This window comes from Lycorma delicatula, chromosome 1 (genome assembly GCF_047948215.1).
Source record: "Lycorma delicatula isolate Av1 chromosome 1, ASM4794821v1, whole genome shotgun sequence".
NCBI lineage: Eukaryota > Metazoa > Arthropoda > Insecta > Hemiptera > Fulgoridae > Lycorma > Lycorma delicatula.
This window is the reverse complement of record NC_134455.1, coordinates 292864386-292892124: the sequence shown is the minus strand read 5'-3', so window position 1 is coordinate 292892124 and position 27739 is coordinate 292864386. Positions and strand designations below refer to the sequence as shown.

At 29.3% G+C, this 27739-nt stretch overlaps 1 protein-coding gene across 1 annotated transcript in view; it reads right to left on the bottom strand.

Annotated features, from left to right (window-relative positions):
- Positions 1 to 27739, bottom strand: part of LOC142332775 (DNA-dependent protein kinase catalytic subunit-like) — a 366245-nt gene that overhangs the window by 245710 nt on the left and 92796 nt on the right. The window contains exons 16-18 of the mRNA XM_075379394.1: positions 20226 to 20336; positions 15371 to 15579; positions 8263 to 8449 (exon numbers count right to left, since the gene is read on the bottom strand). Of these exons, the coding sequence (XP_075235509.1) occupies positions 8263 to 8449; positions 15371 to 15579; positions 20226 to 20336 (507 nt within the window). The remainder of the gene's footprint in view (positions 1 to 8262; positions 8450 to 15370; positions 15580 to 20225; positions 20337 to 27739) is intronic.

Sequence of the window (27739 nt, the reverse complement as noted above, 5' to 3'; positions counted from 1 at the left end):
CAAATAAACACACAAAAATTGCGTAAAATATTTATTCTTTTTTGCAAAAAAATGTAAAACTATCCATTCTACAAAAGAAGTAGGTTAAAGTAGGATTCTTTGCAAATGCATTACTGAATAGACAAACAGAAAAACAAATAAAAATTAGGGTAAGTGTAAAGCTCTAGTGTAGAACATATGGGTGGAGAAAAGGTGGTAGTAGTCAACATTGGCAGGCAACATCTGGAAATTTGCACCCCCTACCAAAATGGTCTAATAACTGGCTGACATTACCCACGTTTCTAAGCTACTAGCAATCTTAATTCTCCACAGTTGGTGAGAGTCATTAAAAAAACAAGGGGTAAAATTTTTTGACTGATGAAAAATTTAAATACTGACATATGGCCATATACTGATATAACAACATTATAAAATTTACTTGAATCTTTTTTCTGCCATTATAGTATAAATAATGGAACTGTTGTTTAGGGTAATTGAGAACTAATGCCTTGAGCAAATATTTTTTGAAAATGATTGTGAAGATTTAGCAAAATTATAAAATAATAATCATTTGCTATTTACCTGTGCGCAATAATAATAACAGTATAATTTAACAAGTTTTCAAAAATTTACAAAGTTGACTTACAAATTTTAACTAATTTATCAATCTCTTATTTAATTTTTTGGTATGAGAGTCATTTAAATATAAACCAAAATTTGTTTACATAGCTTTATTGTTAATATATCAAATTACAAATAAATTACCTATTTTTCTTCATAATTTCCTTCAACAGAGATATTTTTTCTCTACCGGATAGGTAGCTTCCTGATACTCTCATCATAAAAACAAGATGGCAGCCTCAACAACCAACTGCCCACATAAAGCTCGACTGCGGCATTCTTTTCAAATCTTTCCCCTCCTAAAGCTTTTTTCAGCAAACCTAACATTTGGATTATGCAGTGACAAGTCTAGACTATACTGGGTACTAATACGTGTCCAATGAAATTAGCAAGTTTACTGTGAGTCTAAGCTGCTGTAAGTGGCTGTGTGTTGTCGTGGAAGAGGCTGTAATAATTCGGTTGCTGGTGTCATTTGTTGCAATAAGCAGCACTGACATCATCCAACAACTACCATTAGTATGTCACATTTACTGTTCTTCATTGAAGCAACAAATCAATCAACAGCATACCTTTTGAGTCCCAGACACAGTTGCCAGAACTTTTCCAGCTAACAAGCGTTTCTTGGCCTTCATCGGTTCCCCCTCAGCCACTCCATGCTTGTTTTCTTGCTTTCCGAGGTATAGTGATGGACTAACATTTTGTTGAGTTACAATGCAGTCCAAAAAATCCTCTACTTGTTCCTAAAAGTGATTCAGAAACCGCTGACAAATGACTTTCAGGACATTTCTCTGTGCCTCAGTGAGAAGACGTGAGATCCATCTTGCCAACACTTTGCTGTATCTAAGAGTGTCTGATAACATTATACGTACCCTACCAACACTTATGCCCACCCCTGATGCAACTTCAGTGGCAGTTACCTTCCACAAGTCACAAATGGCCCAAATGTTGTCATCATTGATGATAGTCTACATATGACATTGGTGAATCACATTCTCCATTGCAATTGCATCATTGCCATTTTGAAATTTTTTTGGCCAATCAAACAGTTGGGTTTTCGATAGGTAACATCTCTGAACAGTATCTGGAGTTGGGTTAAAATTTCAGAGGATTTTATATTTTGCTGGTGAGAAATCAGATTAGAAATTCATTGTACAACAGACACATCCTACTCCGACATTCTGCTACTGACGTGGAAATGTGATCTATGGCTGGCCAGTGATGTAGGCATGGCTGACTAGTTGCTCCCCTCCACATGTATCCAACTAACTACTTACAGCTTCCCACCACATTCACTGCTCTTTCTCAGTCCATGCAGTAAATTTCTGGTTTATATTTTAATGACCCATGAAATTAGTGAATTTTTATACTTTGACCCAAACAGAAATTTACATGTATAATATTTTACATTAAAATGTGACTATAGTACTCAAATAGAACAAAGACTCTTATATAATTCTTTTACAAAAATTCAAGTTTTTAAAATTCAAAATTTATTTTGTTAAAAAATTTAATAATTTATATCGGAATAACTTATAAATTATAATTTACACTCAAATAATTTATTTCGTTTGCAACAAGATTTTCAAGATTTTAATAATTTTACTGCAAACAAAAAATTAATTTAAATGTAATAAATTTGTAAATTTGTATTAAATTAAATATATTTAATTCATATTAAATAAATTTAATGTACTTAATATACATTAAATATATGGTGAACTGATTATAGTTCACCATTATAATGGTGAACACCCTTTATTGATAAATAGCTAGTAAGATTAAATTTTAATTACTAATTATTAAAAAAAATAAAACAGAAGATCCTCCAGTTTCCCTTTTACCTCTTTTGTCTAACGGGAATCTAGAATCCTTAAAGTTAACCCGTAGTATGATTCACTAACAAGGAGATATTTTAATTAAAGTTCACATTTTAATATAAAATTTATTAATAACACTGAGGAGCTAAATTAAAGGTTTTTTTTAGCACAAGGAACAAATATGTGATCCTAATAGAAGTTTTCACGCTGAATTAAAATACGTAAATAGGTTTTCTCCATCACCAACTGCTTTTTTGTGATATATAGGTAAACTCTGAAGAAATGAAAGAGTTTACATGATGCAAGACAATATTAAACTTATCTAAAATGTGATAATTGTTTTCCATTTGTGTTGGCATCTGGAACACCCCTCTTTAACATCCAAAAATAAGCAAGCATTCTTGCAAATTACTGTCGATGGTACCTGTTTTCCATAACTGAGATTTGCTAGTGGAAGCGTTCACCTTGCAAGACACTGATAGCACCAAGACTGTTTGGAAAGAAATTCAAGCGTGAAACCGAGAAATTAGTCTTTAGGGCATATTACTCCATATATTTTATAATTAATAATTCACCCAAATGTCATGGTAGTTGTGGGATTTATGATTTCCTAAAAGTTTTACACAACACTTTTAAATAGCCTTCACGACTTTTCAACTTGGTTTAACTGTTCTTCAAATTATCCATCTTTAATCTAAGTTCTTATTTGGATATCCACAAAAATTCCTTCTTTGATTTTATCGCCAATAACACACGGAAATCTTTCTTTCACAAAAAAAAATCCAGCATTTTTTTTACCCACTGCCTTAACAACGTCTTTGAAAATCCCTAATTTTATATGGAGTGGAGGAAGAAGAATCATTTTCAAGTTAAGCAGTTGGGCAAGACAACATTTTTCTGTCTTGGTGCAAGTACTTCAACTTTGGCCATTCTTACCCAATATAAAGATTTGTCTTGTCCCTGCTGCCCATTCACACTAAAAGCAACAAAGTTATTGTAGCTAAGCTGCAAACTCGTTAATAATGCAATAAATGTTAAATTGCAACATACAGTATAAAGTACTTATACAGAATATTTTATAATACAATTTTCATGTTATGTTAGCTGCATAAGATAATGACACAGAAGAACATTTTTTGCCACTGTGCAAAATGTGACAACTTTTCAAGGCCATGAAGTACTGGCCTTATAGCAAGTAGTAAATTCAGTTACTACACTGTGTCTGGATTCACTATTTATATCTTTTATTTTTGTAATTCAGGAATAAAATCTGACAAATGGTCTTGCAGTTCATGCCAAACTATCAGTATGGCAAAATTCAATAGCAGATTACCCCCAACCTGATCAGTCAGACAGACACACAAGTCAAACAGCAAATGTGAGAAGACTTGTTTTTATCTTGATCCCAAACTTTACAACAGAAATATAGTTCATAACATTTTTTAACTAGTGGAGTCAAACTTTGTTGTTGTTTAAACATCAAATCCCCATACACGTAACAGAAGTTATCCTTATCATTTATGTACGTCCTTAGCATATTTATTTACTAATACAACACACTTGACAAAATAACTGTAAATCACAAACAGATTAAAACCACCATACTGTCTGGTGATCAGCTCATGAATCTGGTTGACATCGTTGATTGAGTTGGTAAATTACAATTACTATGCATTAAAAACATCTGTTACTTACTAGCTAACAGTACTATATAATACAATTATATAACAAACATACATGTTTTTACAAATTCATCTAGGCTATGAGTCATACATAAGAAAAACCTCTTTACTCAGGTTTGTGTAATTAATAACCAAATGATGTGTCATTCTAAACATTTAAATGAAACGTTAAATCTCTATTTATACAAACCGTTCCTCATTCATTCAGAAACTAGCTTGTTTTTGTAAATGATTCTGTTCTAATTTATACTATATTTGCAATTAAAATTTGTTCAGTTAATTGTGTGTATCCAAAGAGTAAGGTTATGGTCCGATTATAGCATTCTTTGAGTTTCAATTCTTGAAAGTGCGAATCATCTAAATCGATGTGACTTATTTTAAGTTCTCATTGCCAACATTTCTGTTGGTAATCTTCAAATGCACCTGAGTGTTTTACTGTGCCAATTTCAAAAGGAGAAGGGATAATAATTATTTATGTCAGTAGTGAAATGCAATTCATTCCCAACTGCTTCACAGTATGGAAAGCAAAATCTTCCTCAGCTGATTATCATTCTCAGATGAACTACAAAATGTTTTTAAAGTGAATTGGGGGTGCTTGCACCCCACTCTTTAGGCCATTCATCACACATAAGAAAAAATTGGCAAAAACATCAAATTTTTAATTTGAAGCTATGACCTTCACATAATCTTACATATCACCATCAAAGCTTGTTTTCAAATCCATTCTGAGAAACCATCCTAAAATTTATTTTTACCTTTTAGTGCGTTTAATTTAAGAGTGGTTTTTTATATACTTTTTATTTTGTACTTTTTAGTCTTGATAAGTTTATACTTTACAACTGTGCTGGCGCACAGGTTTGAGTGTATTTAGCAGTACATTTTACAGTGGATGAGTGGAATCAAAACATAGGGTTAAACAATTTAATTACCGGATAACCAATATCCAGTCGATCAAGAGTGTACCCAATGCATTAAACAGTTAGTGCTCACCCTGCTGATACATACGCCTTTTGAATCGTGAAAATCAGATGAGCGGTTGCCAAGATATTACAGTGGCACCCCATCTCATCCCCTCCCCAGTTTCTGAACAGTGCCCCAGGGGCACTTGAAAATATTATCATCCAACAGGTACCACTAGGAACAGATGGAGTGTGATTGAAAACATTTTTCAGAGTGCTAGGATCGACCGTTTTCGAGATAATTACAATTTTCATCCAAAAATTCAGATCCAGTTAAAAAGTACTAAATTTTCCCAAAACTTCAATTGCTACTGTGCAGAATTTCTAGTAGCAACCGTATACCCTAATATATATATCTCACTTGTTTATAAAAATAATATCATGTTATGATTTAGCTACAGTTGGTTGTGCCCTACGTTTTGATAAAACTATGTATTTTAAACGTATTACTGAAACAGGCTAGGATATCTTTCACTAAGAAAATATGCAAGTAAACAAGGTTGCATAAGCTCAAGGGGCATTTTTTTCACTTAGTAACTTAGGGGCATCATAGCAACATGAAAATGTTGCTAAAATGTGTTGTCATCAGGAGAAAACCTGTATGCAAAATTCAGAGCGAATGGATAAGCATAAGTGCTTCAAAATTCAACTAAAAGGTTTTATACCATGAATCTCACATACATTGTCCAAGAGCAAATTAATATAAAAGTAGTAAAAAACATGAAATACCTACATGTCAAAGTAATAATCATATTTAATTTTTTTTTTTTAAATTTAAAAAATTTTTTTTAAGTATTTAAAAATAAGTTAGCTAAATATTTATGTATTGTTTTATTCGGTTATGAATTTATTTTTTTTTTATATAGATATAAGACTAAAAATAATTAAAAAATTTATGATATGAATTTGTTTATTGATTGGAATAAACATTAGTATAAAAAATATTTTAAAAAAATTTATACTGTAAATTAGTATAAAAAAAATATTTAAGTTAAAAAATGGCTATAAAATAAAAAAAAATGATACTATATATAAATTGTCTTCCACAAGTAGCATATTATAGCCCCGCGCAAGCTAGGCAACCATTGCCTAGATCAGATCTGTGCCAATTCAGCTTGGGCAAGCTATACATTCATATATGCTTTTGGATGTAAATCATGGGTATTTTATCATTATTATCATTTCACTATCAGAGACTGCTGAGGTAGTGGGCATCAGCATAGGATCATGCCGTCCAATTTTAACAGATATAACATGCACTGGATCTTTTCAAAATTTCATACAATATGTGGACGGATGATCAGAAAGCGAATCAGATTAACATCAGTCAAACCTTTTTGACCATGCTAGTACTGATGAAAACTTTTTGAATAACATTATTACAGGAGATGAGAATTGGGTTTTTGACTAAGATGTGAAAGTCAAGACACATTCATTACAGTGGGTGGAAAAGGGATCATTCCAACCAAAGAAAGTCCAAAAAAAAAGAATAAAACAGATCCCAGAATTACATCTTCAGTAATTTCTACAAAAAGTGCAGTAAAACCCAAAAACTTAACTCCAACTCCGAAAATAACACTTCTTTTTGCCTAATTTATGTTAAACTCCCAATAAATAGAAATGTTTAACAAAATTTACAGAGAATTTAATTCTAAGAAAACTAATGCAAATAAAATCAATAAAAAAATGAATAAAAGTTCCAGGAATTCAGCTTTTAATTCAAAACAAAAGTGAAACAGAAAACCTTATAATTTTATCAGATTAAAAAATACTAAAAAATTGTGAAGACAATTTAGCTACTGAATGCAAAATATGTGAATCTGTTACAAAATTAAATTTGAATAAAACTCTAACTGTTTTATTGCTGAAATATTTCTGTATGAATAAAGGTACATTCAATCAAAATCTCGGTTGAAGTAGCCACCATTTTGTTGACTGCAGCATTTAGCACAATGAATCCATACTTTTGACGTATATAAACCAATGACTTCATCCAACCCCAAAGAAAATGTTGGTTGCCATTTTACCCGTTCAATGAGACTGTCATAAAAAGGCTTAACTACACTTAAAATAAAAAGTATGTTGAAAACAAGTTGTACAGACTCATATGGGTTTTCTTCTATCCAAGCATGGATACTTCAATATGTCTTGTGAACCATAGTTATCAGTTTACCAGAACATATCTAAGAAAATAAGGAGCACATTTTCAACAATCTACAGAATTTTTTCTGTTCATCTCTAGCAGTAATTTGTCTTATACCTGTAAAATGAAATATTTGCCATGCCATTGATTTTTAATCATTTAAACCACATGCAATCTTCTGATAACTGTCGTAGTTGATAATTGTATTGCACCAAATATTTCTAGTTCAGAATTTGCATTTCTTATAAACCATCAATGACCAGGGTCTACTAGTTTTAGCTTCAATGTACCTGTTCCTCTAATACAACTGTCCACAGCTTCAAACATTTCAAGATTAGGCATTCTTTGACCTGTATATTTTTCACAGTGTTCTTCAATCACAGTCACACCATTATTATTTTCTTTATCATAAATTAACAACATGTCCATCAAATCTCCAAATGGACACAAATTAATTTTGTTTCTCATTATGTGTAATACCAGAATAAATTGCTAACTTAAGACAGCAACACAAAATTTGTAACAAACAATATATAAAATTTAGATGTTCTTCAATTAAATGTTACTGCCAACTCAGAAAATAAAAAAGTTTGCAAAAAATTTATTTTAGAATTTTTAATAATTACACTTTAGCATTATTTAAACCTAAAAAAAGTTTTTGTTTTCAACTGAAAGTTTTTGGACTTGGCAAACAATTCTTTTTTTTTAAACTACTAGGGTCACACTTCTGAGACATGTTATTTTTTTTTCAATTTTTAATGTAAAAACATATATAAAACCACCAAATTTAACCCTTATCACATTCAGTGCCGTTTTCAAAGCATATTTTATGCAATAAGTGTGGTTCTGTGTGCTGTCAACTTAGTGTGGTTGTTATCAACAAAGCAAGCCTCTCAGTTGTCCCTCATTGCTGACAGCAACATTATACCACAGTGTAGCACAAGAGTTAATATTAAATTGTATTAGCTCAGTGGTTAATACATTAATGAATTATTTGAATTTTCAAAAAATTAGAAAGTATAACAATTACTAAAGAAAATATGTCAAGTAAATACACATACCTTCCCTTTTGAACTGACATGGATGAAGGCAATATGTATTCAATGTTTTTATGACACTTTCAACTTTAAGACGATACTTTTCAAGATGGTTTTCTTCCAGTTGCTCCTTAGCCCAAGAAATAAATTCACGAAGGCACTTTGCTCCAAAATCTCGCACTGAATTGTCACTTGTGTGTGTGAGAGCATTCTACAAAATATAATAGAAAATCAAGATTCCTACAGAGACAAAAATTTGTTTTACAAGTTTATTTAGATAACTGTATGGCACACAACAGAATTTAAATACTTGAGAGATCTGAAAATAATATCTGTGCAAATAACATAATAACATTAGAAAATTATTTTTATATATCATACATACCTATAGCTACATTGGAGGAGTTTTTAATGCCACCAACACAATGTCTCTCTACTACTCCTGATATAACCTATTCTTGTCATCAGACATCATTTCCAGTCTTTTTTTACATTTTATTTTACTTTTAAACCTATTGTAAGACTGTTTTTCTTATTACTATACAGCATCATACCTTTCTCATGTAACAGTCTAATTATTTTTTGGCACTGTCCAAATCATTAACCATTATTACAATAACAAATGTCATTTTGTGGTTTAATTTTACTTTTTATTAATTTAATATCATTATTGAGCTAAATTTTTGTCATTGCAAAATGAGCAAAATCTACTAGTCACAGTACTACTAATTATGTTTAGTTTCTGCCAATCAAAAATTTATAAAAAATAAAAGATAAAAGTTAAATAAGATAATAAAATTAAAATAAATAATAAAAAGATTACTACAAATATTATGTAATTATCTTACTTAAATTTTCTTTAACTTTTATTATCTATTTAATTAGACAAATAATTAAACTTCATTATGTAAATATAAAGCCATAAATTTTTCCTTTTTAAACTGGTCATAATAATTAAATTAAAAATAATGTATAACAGTTATTATTGTACTTTATAATTCATTTATGATTAATTATTTTATAAAAAAAGTACATCTTAGCCTTTTACATTCACATATACAGCATTTTTGTGACAAAAAAAAAAATTGAAGATCATAAAGCAATTTATAAAAATATATTGAAAACTACAGGGTGTCCCATATAAAACGCAACCCATCAATCACTCTTCCATGAAATTTCAAAAGTCAAGCTTACTCCCCTACTCGTTACTGAAATGGACTCGTCCAACATCTGAACATCACGGAGACGCAGTAGAACACTACCGATAGTAACAACAATGCAATCATAACGTTCAGTGTATTGCTAGAAACAAGATGGTGTTTTCGCTAGATGAATATGTTTTCATTGTTGAGTCGTACTTCAGTACGAAATCAGTGGTTGCAGTGCAAGATTTGTTTCACCATAAGTACCCGGATAAACCAGCTCCTAACAAAACATCAGTATTAAGGTTAGTTGCAAAATTTAGAGAGACTGGTTCTGTTAATAACAAGGAACACAAAAGATCTGCGTCAGTGTTGAATACTGATACAGTCACTGAAATCAAAGACCGATTACTCGCCTCGCCAAATAAATCGATCAGACGTTTGTATGCTGAAATAAATTTGTTTAAATCAACTGTTCATCGAGCGACCAAACAATTACAATTACGACCTTATCGCAATCAAACGGTTCATCAACTTCTTGAGCCCGACAAAGAAAAACGACTACAATATTGTCAATGGTTCCGTCGATTTCTGCGTGAGGGAATTAATGTTATGGATTCGTTATTTTTCACAGATGAAGCACGGTTTCATTTGGATGGCTACGTAAACAGCCAAAACAGTAGAATTTGGAGTACTGAAAATCCCCACGTTTATCACGAAAAACAATTACACCCGCAGAAGTTGGTTGTGTGGTGCGCGATATCGTGGAAGAAAATAATCGGTCCTATTTTTTTTTGAGTACACCACATTAATGCAGAACGATATCAGGATATTTTATTTCAGTTCATTGCACTCTTGGAAGAGGAAGACAGACATTGCTGGCTACAACATGACGGTGCGACATCGCACTACGCAGGTTCAACTTCTGATTTCGTTGAGGAATTCTTTGGTAATCGTGTTATCGGTTTAGGCTTGTGGCCACCAAGATCTCCAGATTGGACTGCGGCGGATTTTTTTCTATGGCGTTACCTCAAAGAAAAAGCTTACAACAACAAACCATGAACACTTGAACAATTGAAAGTCAATATTGAACAAGCTGTATTAAATATCCAGCCACAAACTTTGAAAAAAGTTGCAAGAAACGCTGTAAAAAGAATTGAAGCTTGTATTCAAGAAGATGGCGGCCACTTCCAACATTTACTCTAAAAGTAAGGTAATGGATGGTAATAATTACATTTACATTTACACATGCCTTTTTATTATTTCAATACCTACCAATATAAGGTTGGGTTGCGTTTTATATGGGACACCCTGTATGTATACATAACCTTTTTATGTTCATATCACTTAAATGTAAAAATAATTTTTCTCGTCAAACTGATGCTCTTCAAATCTAACCTCCATTGAAGAAGTACAAAACTTTAAAAGCATTATATAAGCAACATAAAAAATAAATCTCAATTATCTAAGAAATAATAAAGAAATACTGAAATTTAAAAAAATTAATGTTATTCCTTTAGAAGGAGATTTGTTAAAAACTTTTGCTACATCTTTACCACCAAATAAAAATACAAAACATTATATATCACAGTAAAAGTAAAGCTATGGCCTTAGAAGTGTCTACACAATATTTTATGTTATGTTTGTATACTTTTTATTTTATATCCTGCTGATGAACATTACGATTCAAAAGATATCAATTTAAAGAATGAAAAAACTTAATCAATTACATAGCTGATTAAGTTAAAATCTTTATTTTACTTTATCATACAAACATAAACCTATATATAATTGAAAATCATAAACAAATAAATTATAAATTACAACCTTTATAATTCCAGTACTTAACATTCACCTCACAGAAACTAATGAGTAAAATATGAGAATATTACATAAATTCCATAATTAAAAAGCAGTAGCCACCTCAATGGTTCAGTTGGTATAACAGCTGACAGATGTATACAGCCGGTAATCACTGATTAATGGATTTGATTATCCTGAGTTTTACTTAAATCATCAATTATTACAATATCACTGTCGACTTTTAAAAAATTAATCAGAATTAAACAAATTTAAATGAGTGCTTCATCACTGTACACAAGTTCTTTTTATTAGTAGCTATAATTTCATTAGTACCTATATCAGCACTTTCATTCCAGTGTTAAAAATAAGTATTCAGTAAAGCCATAAGGCAGAGCGATTCATCAAAGGTAACACACAGGATGAATTCACAATCTCCTTTTATATTTTTGTATAACTACAATGGGATGCTTAGAGATATTTTTCCTACAAAGAAAACATATATAGCTTTCTAAATTTCGTTTCATATTAAAATTTTTTCTCTAAGGTTTTATTTTTTTTATATCTTGCAACATATATTAAAAAAAAAAGAAAGCATATTGCTGATTTAATCACATGTCAATGCATCTATGCATTACTCATGCATCAACTTTATGTATTCTGTACATAACATCTGAGGAATGAGATGTTATTTTTAAATAAATTTGTGAAAATCAAAAAACATATTAAAAAATTATTTTTATTTTCTTTTCGATATATCATTTTAAATCTTGCAAAATATAATTTAAAAATATCTTGCAGATTCATTTTCATAAACTACTTTCCCACTCTTTCTCATGAGATAAATGCTAGTATAAAAAAACAACTAATGTATAAATTATCTGACAATGAGAATGACAAATGGTAATGGGGAAAATTACAGAAATGATAAACTCCTAAATGGTGACCTAAAAAATATATAAATAAGATAAATTTCAGAAACCAAAAGATAGTTTTATTAAAGCAAATATTGTTAGAATTCAAAATCAGATTGTGTTTTAAAATAGATGAAAAGAAATATATAAATATATAAAGTGGTCACCGATTATTATGATCACGTTGGGATTTCCAGTTTTGATTGTAATAAGTGGGAATCGTGGAATTAATATTATCCAAAAATGAGTCAGCAGTTGTGTAATTGACAAATGGGAGTAGGCTATTATGAAAATGTCAAACCCATACTTCTTTAATTTTTATTTCAGTATGAAACAATTAATAACTACATATTAACTTAAATTAAAAAATACAGTACGTAACTTAAAATAAAAGATTAAACAGATCATTACAGTATATACGTATTTTAGTTTTCAATTTAACAATTAGGCTAATTAACAATTAAATTATGGAATATTTTTTAAAATCGAAGAGTTTATTATATTTTTTTACTAAATTATGAGCTTTTAAAAAATTCTTTTATTTTTGTTTGTTTTTTAGTATCTGTTTTATTTAAAAATGATATCCAAGTTGTATAATTGTCTGTATTCTTCTTTGCCACCATATTCCTCCAAAGCTCTTCAGATAGTACTCAAGAATTCCCAGACCTTCCTTTTACTTAATGATTCTCTATCTGGCTCTTCTTCTTTGTCATCAATGTTGTCTTCATCTTGCAAATTTTTATCAGCAGCTTGCACGATGTCTGTATCCCTCATGATTTCTACAAGGGGTAAATTGTAGTCAATTTCTACTCGTGCACTGAACTGTTTTTTCTTCAATAGCTGCAGACGTTTCAAGTTCGACAAGTCGTACCATTTCTTGTGGAGCACTTTTTTCCAGTCTCTTAAAACAATTTAAAATACATTCTTCCAAAACCATACTCTAAGTTTTTGCTATCATGTGCAAAGCATCTAAAATTGTGATCTTTGCAATCTCAGTACATGTTCCTTCACCATTATTTATCATGTCAATAATTTTTTTCCTGAAATCAGATCAATAATATATTTTTAAAGTTTTAATAATTCCTTGGTCAAGCAGCTGTATGTATGATCGATGTGGAATTCGGTGGTAAGAACACAAGGTTAATGTTCTCCAGAAACAGATTTGGGTGTGCCATGCAGTTATCCAAAATTAAAGTAATTTTTTTTTATTCTTCTTACAAAGCTGCGCATGTAATTCATGCAAGTAACCTTCAAATGTTGACCTAGTCATCCATGCATTTGAATTGTTCATATAGTTAATGGAAAGATTCTTTATGGCTTTAAAACATCTAGGTTTTTCTTATTTGTGCCGATCACCAATGGTATCAGTTTATCTGATTCCGTCATATTACAAGTAAGAACTACTGTAATTCTAGCTTTCAATGTTTTACCAGCAGAAACTAAAGATTTTTTTGAAAACCATGCAGTGGTGATCTGGCGTCGCTATGTAATAAAGTCTCGTTTCATCTATGTTGTTGATGTTCTCTGGCATGTTCATTTTCACTATAGTTTTCTAGATTGTTCCTGCCCAGTCCTAGCCGAATTAACATCAAGAATCTTGTTTTTCTCCGTGTAGTTTTTTATGGATTATTTTGTGCCAATCTTTCCATTTAGTTAACCACCCATCCTTCACAGTAAACTGCTCACCCATTTTTTGTGCTAAATCATTTGCTTTCTGCAACAATATGCCACAGCATACTGTTTACTGTTTACTGTGATTAGTATGGGCATTCATAGACCTTCAGACTCTATGAATCGGTAAAGCTTCATTGACTGTTTGACTTTTACCCACATGCTTCTTTTCCAGTCAGTAACAGCAATGTTCTCAAACTTACTTCAATTTTTTAGTTGACACTTAATGTTAATTGTGGGATTCCTAATTTAACTGCTGCTTCTCTTTGGGTTTACATTTTTAAATTTAATTTGTCAAATCACTTAAAAATTTTAACCCAATCTGCTAAACTTAAATCAGTTCTTTTCTTATGACTGGACATTATAATACAGTATAATACATAATATGCCTAAGTGGGAACATACAATGTCTCTCTCTTTCAAACATGATGGTGCAGTGTAGTCATAACAACATTGCATCATATACAAGAATTTCTTATTGGCTGGAAAAAGGGGACTGTTTATTATTTTGTGCCTAATGTATAATATGCCCTATGTATTCTTACTTATATTGTATACTTTACTAACAAACACATCTCTTATTGCAATAAAAATAAAAAATGTCAAACTTTTAATCCTTAAACATAATAAACGGCAAAATTAATATATGTGTTCATAAAAGCCAGTAAAAATTAATATAAATTTGTGATTAGAATCAGGACTTCTTCTTAATTTGAACGTAATAAGCAGTTGATCGAATTAACCAGTTAACATAATAAATGGTGACCGCAGTATTATTATTTTATTATCTGTATATGTATATATATATATATATATATATATATATATCATAAATATGCATTATGTTATATTCTGTATATATATATATTAAATGAAATTTAGACCAGCAAATACAGAAAATAGATAAGTTAAATGCAATGAATGTTTATGCAATACAATGAATATTTATAATGATAAAACCAACAGATCTACAAAAAATTTACAGAACATTACACAGCTACAAAAAGTAAAAAGAGGTTTATCAAAAATAAGTGACCACTTGTTAGAAAGCAAACGTTATATTACTGATTACAAAAATAATTTAGAAATCTTGGATGTTTGTAATAATAAGAAAATGAATGTACTTGAGAAATACTAAATTAATAAACATAAACAAAAATATGAAATGATGAACCACCAAGTTTCAAATTTGTGTCTTCATCCAAAATAATTTCAAATCAGTAAAACAGTAACATTTTTGACAAATTCAAAATCCACAAATTATAAAAACCATTTATTTTTATGTAATTATAGAATTAAATACCAAATGAAGATACAGAATCCTAAAAAAAATTATTCTTTGAATTAATATGATAAGTTTAACTTATTTGGTAAGTTTAAGTTATTTACTATGTTTTGGTGGTTTAGATTTCATTAATATTAAATTTTAATAGCACAATAAGTGATCAATAAGTTAATCAACTATTAGAATTTTAAAAAAATATTTATATATATATATTTTTTTTATTTTTTACAGATACAAAATATTGAGTTTAACAACGCATATTATATGTTCCACTAAAAAAAATTAAATAAGTCGATTACAAAATGATTTAACAAACTTACAAATATTGCTTTAACAAATTCATGAACATATGAAAGCTGATAGTCAGGTAGACAGTGTGTACTGGAATACCAGTGACATGTCTCCAGAAGTAACTGACTAAACATCTGTTTAGCAATAGAATCGGTTGAACAAGCCAGTTGAAACAAACCAGGCAGAAGTTTCTTCATAAATTCAACTGCTGATTCCAGTGTGACTCTTTTCGATGTAGCTGGAAAACAATAAAGAAGAATTTTTTGCATTTCATAAAATAAAAAAAATTTAAAACTAAACAAAAAAGTATTTAAGTACCTACCCTTAATTGAGTAATAAGAAATTAGGTTTGATAATCAATTATAAAATGAAAGACTCACTTAAATTAAAATGATACAGAAATATTGAATAACAATCTGCATGCAGTAATAGAAAGAAAAGAACGCTGCAATCAAGAAAAATTATTTTCTTTTGCCATAAGAGCACACATTTCATAAAGTGAAATGGTTTTCATCATTTCAACCATTCTGTAAATGGTTTTAAATAATAAGGTTGCATTACGAAGGGAACAGCTTTTTTATTGACTCTTTGTAAGGTGATAGGTCACTCAGTGGACTTGTTATTATAGATCCATTTCCCTGTTGGATGTTACATGAGACCAAATATTTAGTTTAATTAAAAGAACATTGTAATTTGGGTTAAGTTTTGTAACTAAACATAAAAGATTATAATTATACCAATGCCTTTTCTTTGTTACATAATTTAACGATGCCATTTGGAAAGTTCTTGGCTTGACAAAAAAAATAGAAGAATTTTTCAGAAACTGTTATTTTTCAACATAGTAGTCACTTTATAATTTGATACACGTAGACCAATGACTTTACAACTTTTGAACACCCTCAGACTAATGTAATTTGTTGAACTCTGCAAGATAAGCGTTATTTCAGCTTTGACTATATCATTTGAAGTGGACCTTAATCCAGCAAGCCATTTCTTCAAATTTGGAAAGAGAAAATAATTGCTGGGATTCAAATCTGGCATATGTGTAAGCACTTTGAAGTATACGCAGCAACCACTAAAGACGTGTGTGCAGGCACATTATCATGGTGACAGAATTTTCTTTTTGGCCATTTATGGACAATAGAACCCTTCAATTAATCCAGTAGAAAAGCTTAGTATTCCCTGGTGAAGAGCACCACACCAAGAAAATCCCCCAAAAAACCATAAATATGGCTTTTTTCCTGTAGACAAAACGGTTTTCTCTTTCTTTGGTGCTCTTTCACCTGCTCCTACCTACTGTTTGGTATCTGGTATGAAATTGTGAATCCACGTTTCATCTACTATTATAAAACATCAAAGAAACCCAGCAGTATCACGTTTAAATACACTTGAATACCCCTGAGTTTTTGGTTGACTGTTAATAAACACAACACCAATCAAGTGAAAAGCTTTATCATACTCAAAACATCATGTAAAATGCAGTGGAGATGATCTATCGAGATGTTTGCAACGTCAGCAAGACTCATGTACCTTCATTTAGTGATCATTTAATGTAGCATTGTTGATTTTTGAGATAATTTAGTCAGTTGTAGCATTTTTGGGTGCCCCTAATATTCATCTACAATGGATGTATGACCGTATTTAAATTCAGCAGCTGCTTTTTTTACTGTCAACAGCCAAAGAGGAAGAATCCTTTAAAGTAGAATATAATTCTTTTTTTACATCTGTCAGGGTTAAACCTTTTAAAAAAGTGTTTTATAACAGCTCAAACTTCAATTTTATTCATTTTTCAGAAAATGTGAAAACTTGTTTGCTAACCTTGATCACCACAAACAAGCAACTAAATACATGTACCTGAAACTTTGCAGCACTTAGTTACTGTGCTAATTCATCAGAGAGTTATGATGGCTAAGACAGGAGTAGTAAGTTAATTTTTAATTGAGGATAATTTTTAATTTTTAATTTTTAATTGAGGAAGTTCCAAAAAAAACTCACAACGTATTTTCAATTCTAAAGTATACTACTGAAAAAAAGATTATCTAACATCTAAAATGAGAAAAAGGCAAAATTCCTTAGAATACATATGCATCCATTTAAAAACAGTATTGAAAAGATTATGACCATCCAGGACCACCACTGGGTATTGCTTCAGAGGATGAGATTTAATAACAATTGTCAATTTTGTAGCGTGTGAAAATGGCATGCCTGACCAGGATTCAAACCTGGAACCTCTGGATGAAATGTTGAGAGACTCTACAACTCATGCTACGAAGGCTGGCAGCTTAAGATGATTTAGTTATTTTATTACACAAAATAATTTCAATTAATTTTTAATTAATAATTTACACGTAATAAAAATTTTTACACAAAGTAACTCATAAGAATATAATTTTTCTTATGAGTTACTTTATTGAAGATCATTTTGTTAAACAAGTTTAATATTGCTTTAAGTTTATATGAAAATCTATTCATTCGATTTTTTATTACCTTATTTAATCTATATTTTAAACAATGCATTCATTATAAATACTGGATGAATTTGAGTTCATTAAATACCAAAACCATGTAGGTAAAATATTTATTTCATAAAATTTATAATAGTACTTATAAACGGTTTTTTGTAAATTATAACTTCCGCTTACAAACAATTATTAGTAGTGATTATGTTCTAATCAATACTAATAATTGTCGGTAAGCGGAAATGATAATTTGTAAAAAACTTATTATATAATATATACCAACAGGCCATGCTAAATCAAATTAACAATAGTACTACAGCACTACACTGTAATTTCACTATTGCAACAATGGACATAAACTTTAAAAATTAAATAACATACTGCTTATGGTTAAGTGTTAATATACCAAAAAAATTGAAAAATACTTAATCATATTCTTAAATACAGCAAAATATAAGAAATGCTATTTTACATTACATTTTAATAAATCAATGCTCCAATATTTGCTAATAAGCTACAATAAGCATTTTTACTTATTACAGTAGAAATACATAATACATTACTTGTGAAAATATATTCACAAAATAATTTTTTTTCTTAAATATAAAAATAAGTAATCTAAAATTACTAACCTGAGTTAATTCATCTAGCTACAGTAATCTGAATTTTTGTCATAGTACATATATTTTTCTAACAAAAACAATTGTAAAAGTATAACAATTTATATTACCAATTGATTTTTAATAGGTGCACAATATGGAACAAATTTTTTCTAACAACTCACCACACTAATCAACTGAAGAATCATATCTGTGTTGAGCAAATTTCTGCATTTCAATATAATTGGAAAACATTATTTTATAATTAATTTTACATTATTAAAACGATTATTTTTTACAATCAAAATTTATTAACCATCTACATGCTAATTAAACGTTATACAAGTGGAACCTAGGAATGAAGCTAAAAGGATCCTATGAGACTTGTCAAGGTAATACCATGATTCTAGATGTATTTTTTAAGTATTAGCATCTCCAACTTGGCTACATATCATATGGAAAATATCAACTCGAAAAAAGTCTCATTGAGAAGATGTTTTATTTGGGCGACAGGCTTACTCAGAAATTGAATTTATTTACTGACTAAATAAACGTTAAGCAACACAACAGTAACAGAGCCATCTATGTAAAAAGAGCTCATAAGTATGAACTGGCTGAATAAGTTCATATGTGTATGAAAATGGAAAAATCTGTGTGACTGGCAGAAAAATAGATAAGAGTTACAACAGAAGCAAAATAATAGTACTACTTAACACTGATGTAAGAGACTACAAATGAATGCAGGTTGTTAAAATATTAAAACATTCACAGTGAACAAACTACAACATAAATCAGGTTGCTAACCTGAGCACATGAAAAAGGTTTTTGAGATGTGATTCAACTTAAGAAAAATAACTAGTTATGAGAAAAAACAAAATTGTAAGAAATAAATTTTATTTTTTTCTGACTGCGATTTGAATGAATAAACATTACTCTATAATGAAAGTTAAAATGGATATTAAAAGTTTGGAGCAAGCAATTAATAATATCTATTAAAAAAAAGTTTAGTGACTTGCTTTCAAAATAAAGCAATAATTAACTCCAAAATGTCTACTTGAAGCACAACTCCAAACATTTCTAAAGTAGCATTTCATAATATTTTTCTAATATTTAAATAGTATTATAAATTTTATGCTTTATGGTGAATGTGTAATAATAAAATATACACACAAATTTGTTACTAAATTTTACTAAAATATCTACGGTAGTATTCAGGCTTACAAAAACTTTACTATAATAAATTTACACAAACAAACAAACACACACACGTGCATGCACACACACGCACGCACACACACACACACACACGCGCGCGCGCGCACACACACTCATGCACACACACGCACACACACACACACACACACACACACACACACACACACACACACACACACACACACACACACACACGTATTTTACTTTAAAATGTTTTTGCTTTACTGCATGTATTTACTTTAAATTATTTTTAACAAAATGTGAAAAAAATAAAAATGGCAGCTGATTTTGGACAAGTTTCTAGATGTTTTCTTAATATCGTAATTCATATAAGAAATAGAGGTTGTGTGTATGAGTGAATGCATACACATACAATCTTTACTGATTTAAAATTTAATTACGGTAAATATAACAATCTGCATTTTAATTTTAGTACAATTTAAGAAAATATTTTATAGAATCTTTTAATAATACGTTACAGAGTTAAGAAAATAAATGAAACGCAAAATACTATACAAATTCCAGCAATAAAATATGAGAATAAAATATATCTATATAAATTTCAATTAAAATATATATATATAAAATATATTAAAAAATAATAATCATACTTTGACCCAAAAATATAACAAAAATGGCTTGCAAAGCTTCATAAGACGCAGCTCGTGTTTTCCTATCACTTGATGTCAAAGCGAGCTCCATAATTCTGGATGCAAATGTATCTAGATAAAAATATTACAGCATTAGAAACATCACAATTTAATTAAGTAACAGAAATGAAAAAAATTAAATCACATCATTAAAATTTTTAAAACAAAACAGTCAAAACTGGTCTTTAGTTAAAAAATGTTACGGAAATTCATTCATATAAGTTTTTACAATTTAATTTTTCTATTAATGAAATTGCTACCTACTCCTTTTCTTTAAAAAATTCTTTAATGTTTGATCTTAGCTGGAATAATATAATTTATCAATCTTCATTTCCATTCTTTTATAATATTTTATTTCATAAATAATTGCAAGGGCAGAAAATACACAAGCTCTCAAATATACATTGATGAAATCTTCAAGCAGTTGTTTCCATACAACTGGCAATTTTAAGAATAAGGTGAAAAGCATAATTAATCTGCCAAGGTTTTAGAAATCAAAGCTTGTTTTTGGATGAGACTGAGAACAGTTTTGAATGTTTAACTTTGCAAGCTGTATAAACCCACTAGACAAGATGGCTATTACACATACTCTGTCTGAACAAATCCCTACAATATATTTTATAAATTTGTACTAAAACATTTGAAAGAAATTTTAACTACTTAAATGTTGTTTTTATAACATATAATAACAATAATCCCTTCTAATGTTAGTCAACAAAATACAGAAAATAAACTAATAACTGAGGAAATTAGAATACACTTGTAAATTGTTCACATTAAAGGATAGGCAGTCAGTCAATTTTCCAACTGCTTTTATAAATCTTCCATCACTTTATTAATTGTACATTTTACTGTCATTAGAATGTGATATTTTTCCTAGTTCTCCTATACTTTTCATCAAAAAGAATGAATTGCAGAAAGTATCCTGATTCTATAAGTGACACCACTTCATGGGTGCCCAGTTTCTTTTCATAAGTGATTAAAAAAAATGAAGTTTAGGAAAATTTTAGTACCTATTTACTTCCAAACAAAAATACTGTTGAATATTTTAGCAGGTCTTTACATTTTAGCACAGTTTTCTACCTAAATAAAAAATTCTTTATATTTGTCTATTAGCATTGGAATTAATGAAAAAAATGACATAATAGTCATGTAAGCTGCATTGAACATAACATTGAATTCAGAACACAATGACAAACAGTACAAGTCAACAAAGCGAGATTCATATTCATGGAAGCTAACAACACTGTTTTGTTTAGCTATAGACAAAGATGGAGATTTAACACTACAGTACAATCTGGGCTTAGTCCAACTGAACAAAGTGACATGCTTAACAATTTGTTCTAAACAAGAAATGTTGTCTGTTTAAAATAGGTTATTATATTTTTAAGAACCTGTAATTTCTTAAGAGTATGGTAATAACATAATAAAAATATTAATTTACATTACTGTATTCATAAATGAAATAAATTTAACCTGCAATTAATTACAATAATTAAATTAAGTAAATGTTTTCACTAAAACAGTATCATAGTTCAGAGCATTATATTCAAAGCTGAACTTATATTTGAACATACAGGCCTATAAAACCGCAACAAGCTGGATATAGCTGCAGAATAAAAAATAATATAATATTTTTATATAATTTACTAAATAATTAAATAATCAGTACTTCCTTAATACAGTCCTTAACCAGTTTCGTCTACAAAACGATAGTTCCGTAGAACTATCTTCTGTAATAGGCCAACAATTTCTGAGCCTCACTCAGTTTCACTTCGACACAGAATTCATTTTCAATTCGTCTTCGCTATCTGATGTTTCATCATTGTCAATCCCTATATTTAAAATTATGCTTTCAATGGCTTATTCTATCAGCGCATGTTTTCCAGTAAGAATCCATTATGTCCTGAACTTCTGACCCTGATCTTTTCCAATCTTCTACAGTAACTGAACAAATGGCAACTAATGTAACAGCTCTCAGTTCTGTTAATGACATGTGGGACATATTATGGTCTCAGTTTATTCTTTTAACTAGATTCCAAATAAATTCAATTGGGTTAAAATCTGGGTGGTAAAGTGACAATCTAAACACTATAATACCTTTGTTATTTAGTATTTTGTCTAATTCATATTGTTGTTCTGGGCGGTGTGACAATTAATAAAAGTTTTTTTTTTTGTTAGTTCTGGCTCGTAGTTGTAACCATTATAAATTCTGACAAAAATTTAAATTAAATAAAATTAAATTGAATTATGTAAATTTGTGAATTCATTTGTATTTTATTTTATATTAAACTATTTTTTTATATGGATTTTTTACATGTCAACGAACGATATTTGTGAAAACGTAAAAATTAAATAAACAGCAGCACGATTCATTTGTTATTAAATTCTTTCTTAAAATAGAATTTTAAGAAACATGACATCATGCTGGAAAAATGTACTAATGTTTTCTAATCAAAGAGAGTTAGTTATGTTTGTGTGAATACACATACTCACACAGACTTGGAAAATTCGGAGAAATAGTGGTGGAGTTAGACCTGTGACACCATCAGAAAGCGTGATTTCACCATCAATTATATGCATGATTTCATCTTGGCAAGTTGTGCGTAGTGAGTATATAAAAAAAACTGATCGTGAAATTATACAAACCATAAATTATAAGGAACACAGGTATGAGAATTTTAAATAAAAGGCCCCCATAAGAAACATTCTTGGATCTGCTAGATTTCTTACTCGTCGTTAATTTTTTAAAGAAAGTATGTTTAAAAATATTATTATTAAAATTATAACATGTTAAAATGGCGAAACTATGTGTAAAATTATAATTAAAAATAATCTTGGATTGGCCAATTCTTTAGTATCATATGTATTAGTAAGATAGTTTGTTAATTTTTTGTGTACAAGTAGTTATGCAACAGCGGTTCTATGAACGAACCTAAGTAGACAAGTTATGGGACTTTTGAGTCAAATGTGTTTATTTTCACTTTCTTTATTTTTATAAATAATATGTATCATTCATCACTGTTAGTAATATTTTTTCATAACGAGTTTTTGTAATTTATTTTTGTAAAATTTGTTAGAACAAAATATGCAGCATAGTCCTAGTACATTATTTCGCAAATCCCAACTATAGTAAGTACATTTTTTATTTTTCAAAAAATTTAATTTTAATAAAATTATAAATTAAAATTTTTTTGTTACTAAATTTGATTTTTTTTTTTAAAGTTAACAATTTGGTAAAAGACAATGGAACTGAAGCTTACATAATCTAGTAGAGATAATCAGATAAGTCAGAGATTAGATAAATCTTAAGAGTCACTCTTGAATATCTTTTTTCAATCAACTGGATGACAGTCGTTTATTTTTTTTTTGTTTATTATAGTAAGGTGTGTTGTCTATGACTAAAATACAATTTGTTGGTAGGCCTGGATAATTTACTTTTCAACATACTTCAAAAAATTTTCATTGTTCATCTCTGTATAATAATCTTCTGTTACTCTTGGAATCATAATTAAAAAAGCACCATCTACGAATCCCATGTCCCCACGCACATGACCCATAATTAAATGGTCATCGGCACTATTATTAACAAAAAATATCTAATACATTGTAACTTTACCAGCAATTTAATTTATAAGTATATGACCACTGTCTTTTGCTCAAACATTGGTCAAAACTTTTCTCAGACACCTAAGGGAAAAAATGCACATTTTACGATTACATCATCTCATTCACACAAAATCAAACTAATGTTTTTACACTTCCTGAATTGAAAACCCATAGAATTTATCATTTTTCTTAATGTTTCCCTATAGCAGTAAAATTCAGTTAGTTGCAAAAAAATTTATGTAATTTTCACATAGTAGGTATCCCTTATAGAATTCAAAATATTTAAGAAATTCTCTTCTAATAACACACCTGTCAAAATCCTCTACTTCATATTTATTATGAGGAGACACTTTTTTCTTTAGCATCTGAATTTGATAATCACTACCCTAAACTTCATATCCAATTTTCCTAAGTAAATTACTGTAGACCAGCTTCAGTTCAGCATTCTACAATCACGTTCTACTACTTTCACAAGAGGCACCAATAATCCATTTTTTCTTAGTCTATGAACTTGAAACGTTAAACACAAGACTATGTGTTTGACTGTAAACAGGTTTTTTGCATTCACTTGACATCCTAACATGACTACTGTTAAGTAACAACTGTTGTAACGAGAAAAGCAAAGAACAGAGAATATCTGTTTTAATTGGTAATCACATGTCTACAAATTACGTAATGGTTACAAGCCTATTTTAAACTTTTAACCTGTAATTCTATAACTCATGAATTTCTGTGTTCATCATAATATCATTACTTAACCAAAACAACTGATGTAAGAAATTTATACTTTATTTACTTGCATAGATTTTTTTTAATACGATATATTTTCATCATACTTGTATTTTGAAGTACATTGATTAAGAAAACAATTGCTCTTATTGCAAAATAACAGGGTGATAAAATTCATTATTTATACAAAAATAGCCATAATTAAACAGAAGAAAAACTGATGATTTATTATTAAACATTAAGATTAAAATGACATCAATTAATTCATTAATAAGACAATATATAAATAAAGTCTAATAAATAATATTAATGTTATGTAACATATCATGAATGCGTCTGCGTGCAATAATGTTTAAAACAGCAATCTAATCTCACGGCGGAAGTCGCAATTACTTTACTAGTACCACTGGAACATAACTGTACTCAGCAGTAGTTTGTAAACTCTCCAAATAAGCTCTTCACCATGTCAACTAGTATATGCTTAGTGTATGGATTATTATATATTTTTCTCAATAAAAGTAAAAACCAATTAGTAAAACCCAATTTTAGATGTAAGGATGTATTATGTCAGTTGGCATGGCATCTACCAGTTGTTCTAGTGGTAGATGGTAGATTTAATTGATTCTGATATTGAAATGAGTTTAATGATAATAGTGATGAAGATCCTGATCATAATTTTGAAGAAAGTAATCAAGAGAATGCTATTTTGGACAATTATAGTGAAAGTGAAGGAAGTGATGATGAAATAAATGAACGCCAAAGTAAGCCTAAAACGTGCCCCAGAAACCCAGGTTTACACCCACAAAATTTTTTCAAGAAATATCACACTAAAAAAAATTATTGTAATTGACATTAAGTCCTATTTTTTGACTGGTTTTCAAAAACAAATTTTAATTTCTTTTTATATAAGAAATTTTATCATATACATACAGTAACAAACTATAAATTTAATTAATAGCTGACAGGAAACTAAGTGATCAAAAATTGGAGACCCAATGGCACTACTTTATTTCATAATTGGAGGGTAAAGGGTTAACATATACTAGTTAAAAATAAATGTCCACATGCAGTGTTAATGCACATTTCAGCGAGACAATTTATGAATGCAACATTTTGAGCAGCAAACGTGATACTGTGTAAATGTTCATTTTGATTGTTGAATTTTGAACATACACTAATGCCTTCAAGTGTCCCAACACAAAGACATCTAAAGGATTCAAATCAGGAATTCTGGCTAGCCATATCATGATTCTCCTCAGCCTATCCAACTACTTGGAACTGTTTCTTGAAATGCTGAATAATGCAGAGATTAAAATGAGTTGGTGCTCTGTCTTGTTGGATGATATCAGAAAGACATCCTTTAAAAATCGAAAACATTCACTTTGAGAAAAATTTACATAAGCATCCATTGAGAGTCAATGATTAAGGACATGATCTCTGATCAGAACATTCCTTCCTATTATACTGCACCAGACATTATTGAAAAGGGATGATGGATATTTGATTTAAAAATTGCATCAGGACTACACAACATTATAAATATGATTGTTTCTTGTATTGTTAATATCTTTATATATAAGATTTTGCACTTCATCAGTAAAGAGTATTTGCATATGTAATTTTCAAGTAAACATTAACAGTAATGAGATTCTCTGATTATAATTTTGATCATACTGAAGATGGTACATGGATGAGACTTCTTGATGTAATATTCTCAGTTTGCTAAATGTACAATTTGCTAATATGCAGGTAATCTTCAAGTAATTGTTAAAAGACTTCGCTGTATCATAGGCAATAAATGTTTATGACCACAACTTTCCTGTTCTAAATTTACCACAAATGATCCTCTTTTTCTCAGTTTTCTACTATCATAGTTAGGAAATCATTGATGATATTCCTCAAAGTTATTGCCATACTAGTACTTGTAGATTGATTGAATACCTACAAATTCCTGGTTTGTTAATTTACATGAGATTTTTTTTCCATATTTCTTACAAATTAGTAATAGTAATTTTAAGAATACAAAAATAATAATGTAAAAACTATAATTAGCACATCAAAAACATTAATAAAAATTTGTACTCCTCGCACTTTAACTTTATATTAAACTTTAACTTAATTGACATGAGTCAGTACATTACTTCAACAATGTTCAAAAGGTTAAACCTATGGTACATTTTGAAATTGAATACACATTGGTGTATTATTATGTAAATTAGCACTCTTGGTACCTAAACAATCACTAAAAGACAAATAAAAAATTAAATACAGTATAGTAGAAAGAAGTTTTCAGAATGTTTTTGTTGTGTTTGATTTTCAATAAAATGAATTTTTATAAATATTATTTGGTTTTTATTGACCAATTACATCAATTTCCCCTGAATTAATACCTTTATACATTTTGTCTTATTTGGTTATCATTGGCTGTTTAATGAAGCAAATTTATGCCGAAATTAAAAAAGTATGCTTCTTGACTGCAATTTTTTTGATTTTACAACATTTTTCAGAAACTATTCAAGATACAGTTTAAAGATTTACTATAGCACTATTTAAACTTTATAGCTAAAATCTGAATGAAATCTTTCAGTGCAATTAAAAATTTTTTTTCTTTTTCATTATTTTGACAAGAATATGCCTGAAAAATAGAGCAGAAATTTCCTGAAACATTCTTTTTAATTTTACAAAAATTGGCTCTGATGGTATGCTTGTGTATTTAGTTTAATCTTTTATTTTACTCATGAAAAATTAAAATGTTTGTAATTACTGAATCTGAGTGATTCTTAATCTTTTTAGTTCCACAACCCGCAAAAAGAAAAAAATAAATATAATAAATATTTCATAACCCCCCAATCCAACCAAATGGAATCTAGTTAAATCTATTTAGCTGCACTGATAGCAACGGGTATGAACATGCATAAACAATGTAAAGGTTCTAACTTGATGTGTACATGCACCTTGTACAATGTTCACTGTGAAAGTGTCATGTTTGTACATGCATATGATAAGTTTGAACATGTCAGCAGTATAAACAAGATATCATTAACATTTAATGCAACATCACTCTCAGCAGTATAAAAGAGGTGTAAGGGATTGCAGAACATCACTTTAGTTTTAAATGCAAAGTGGACATCTGGTGC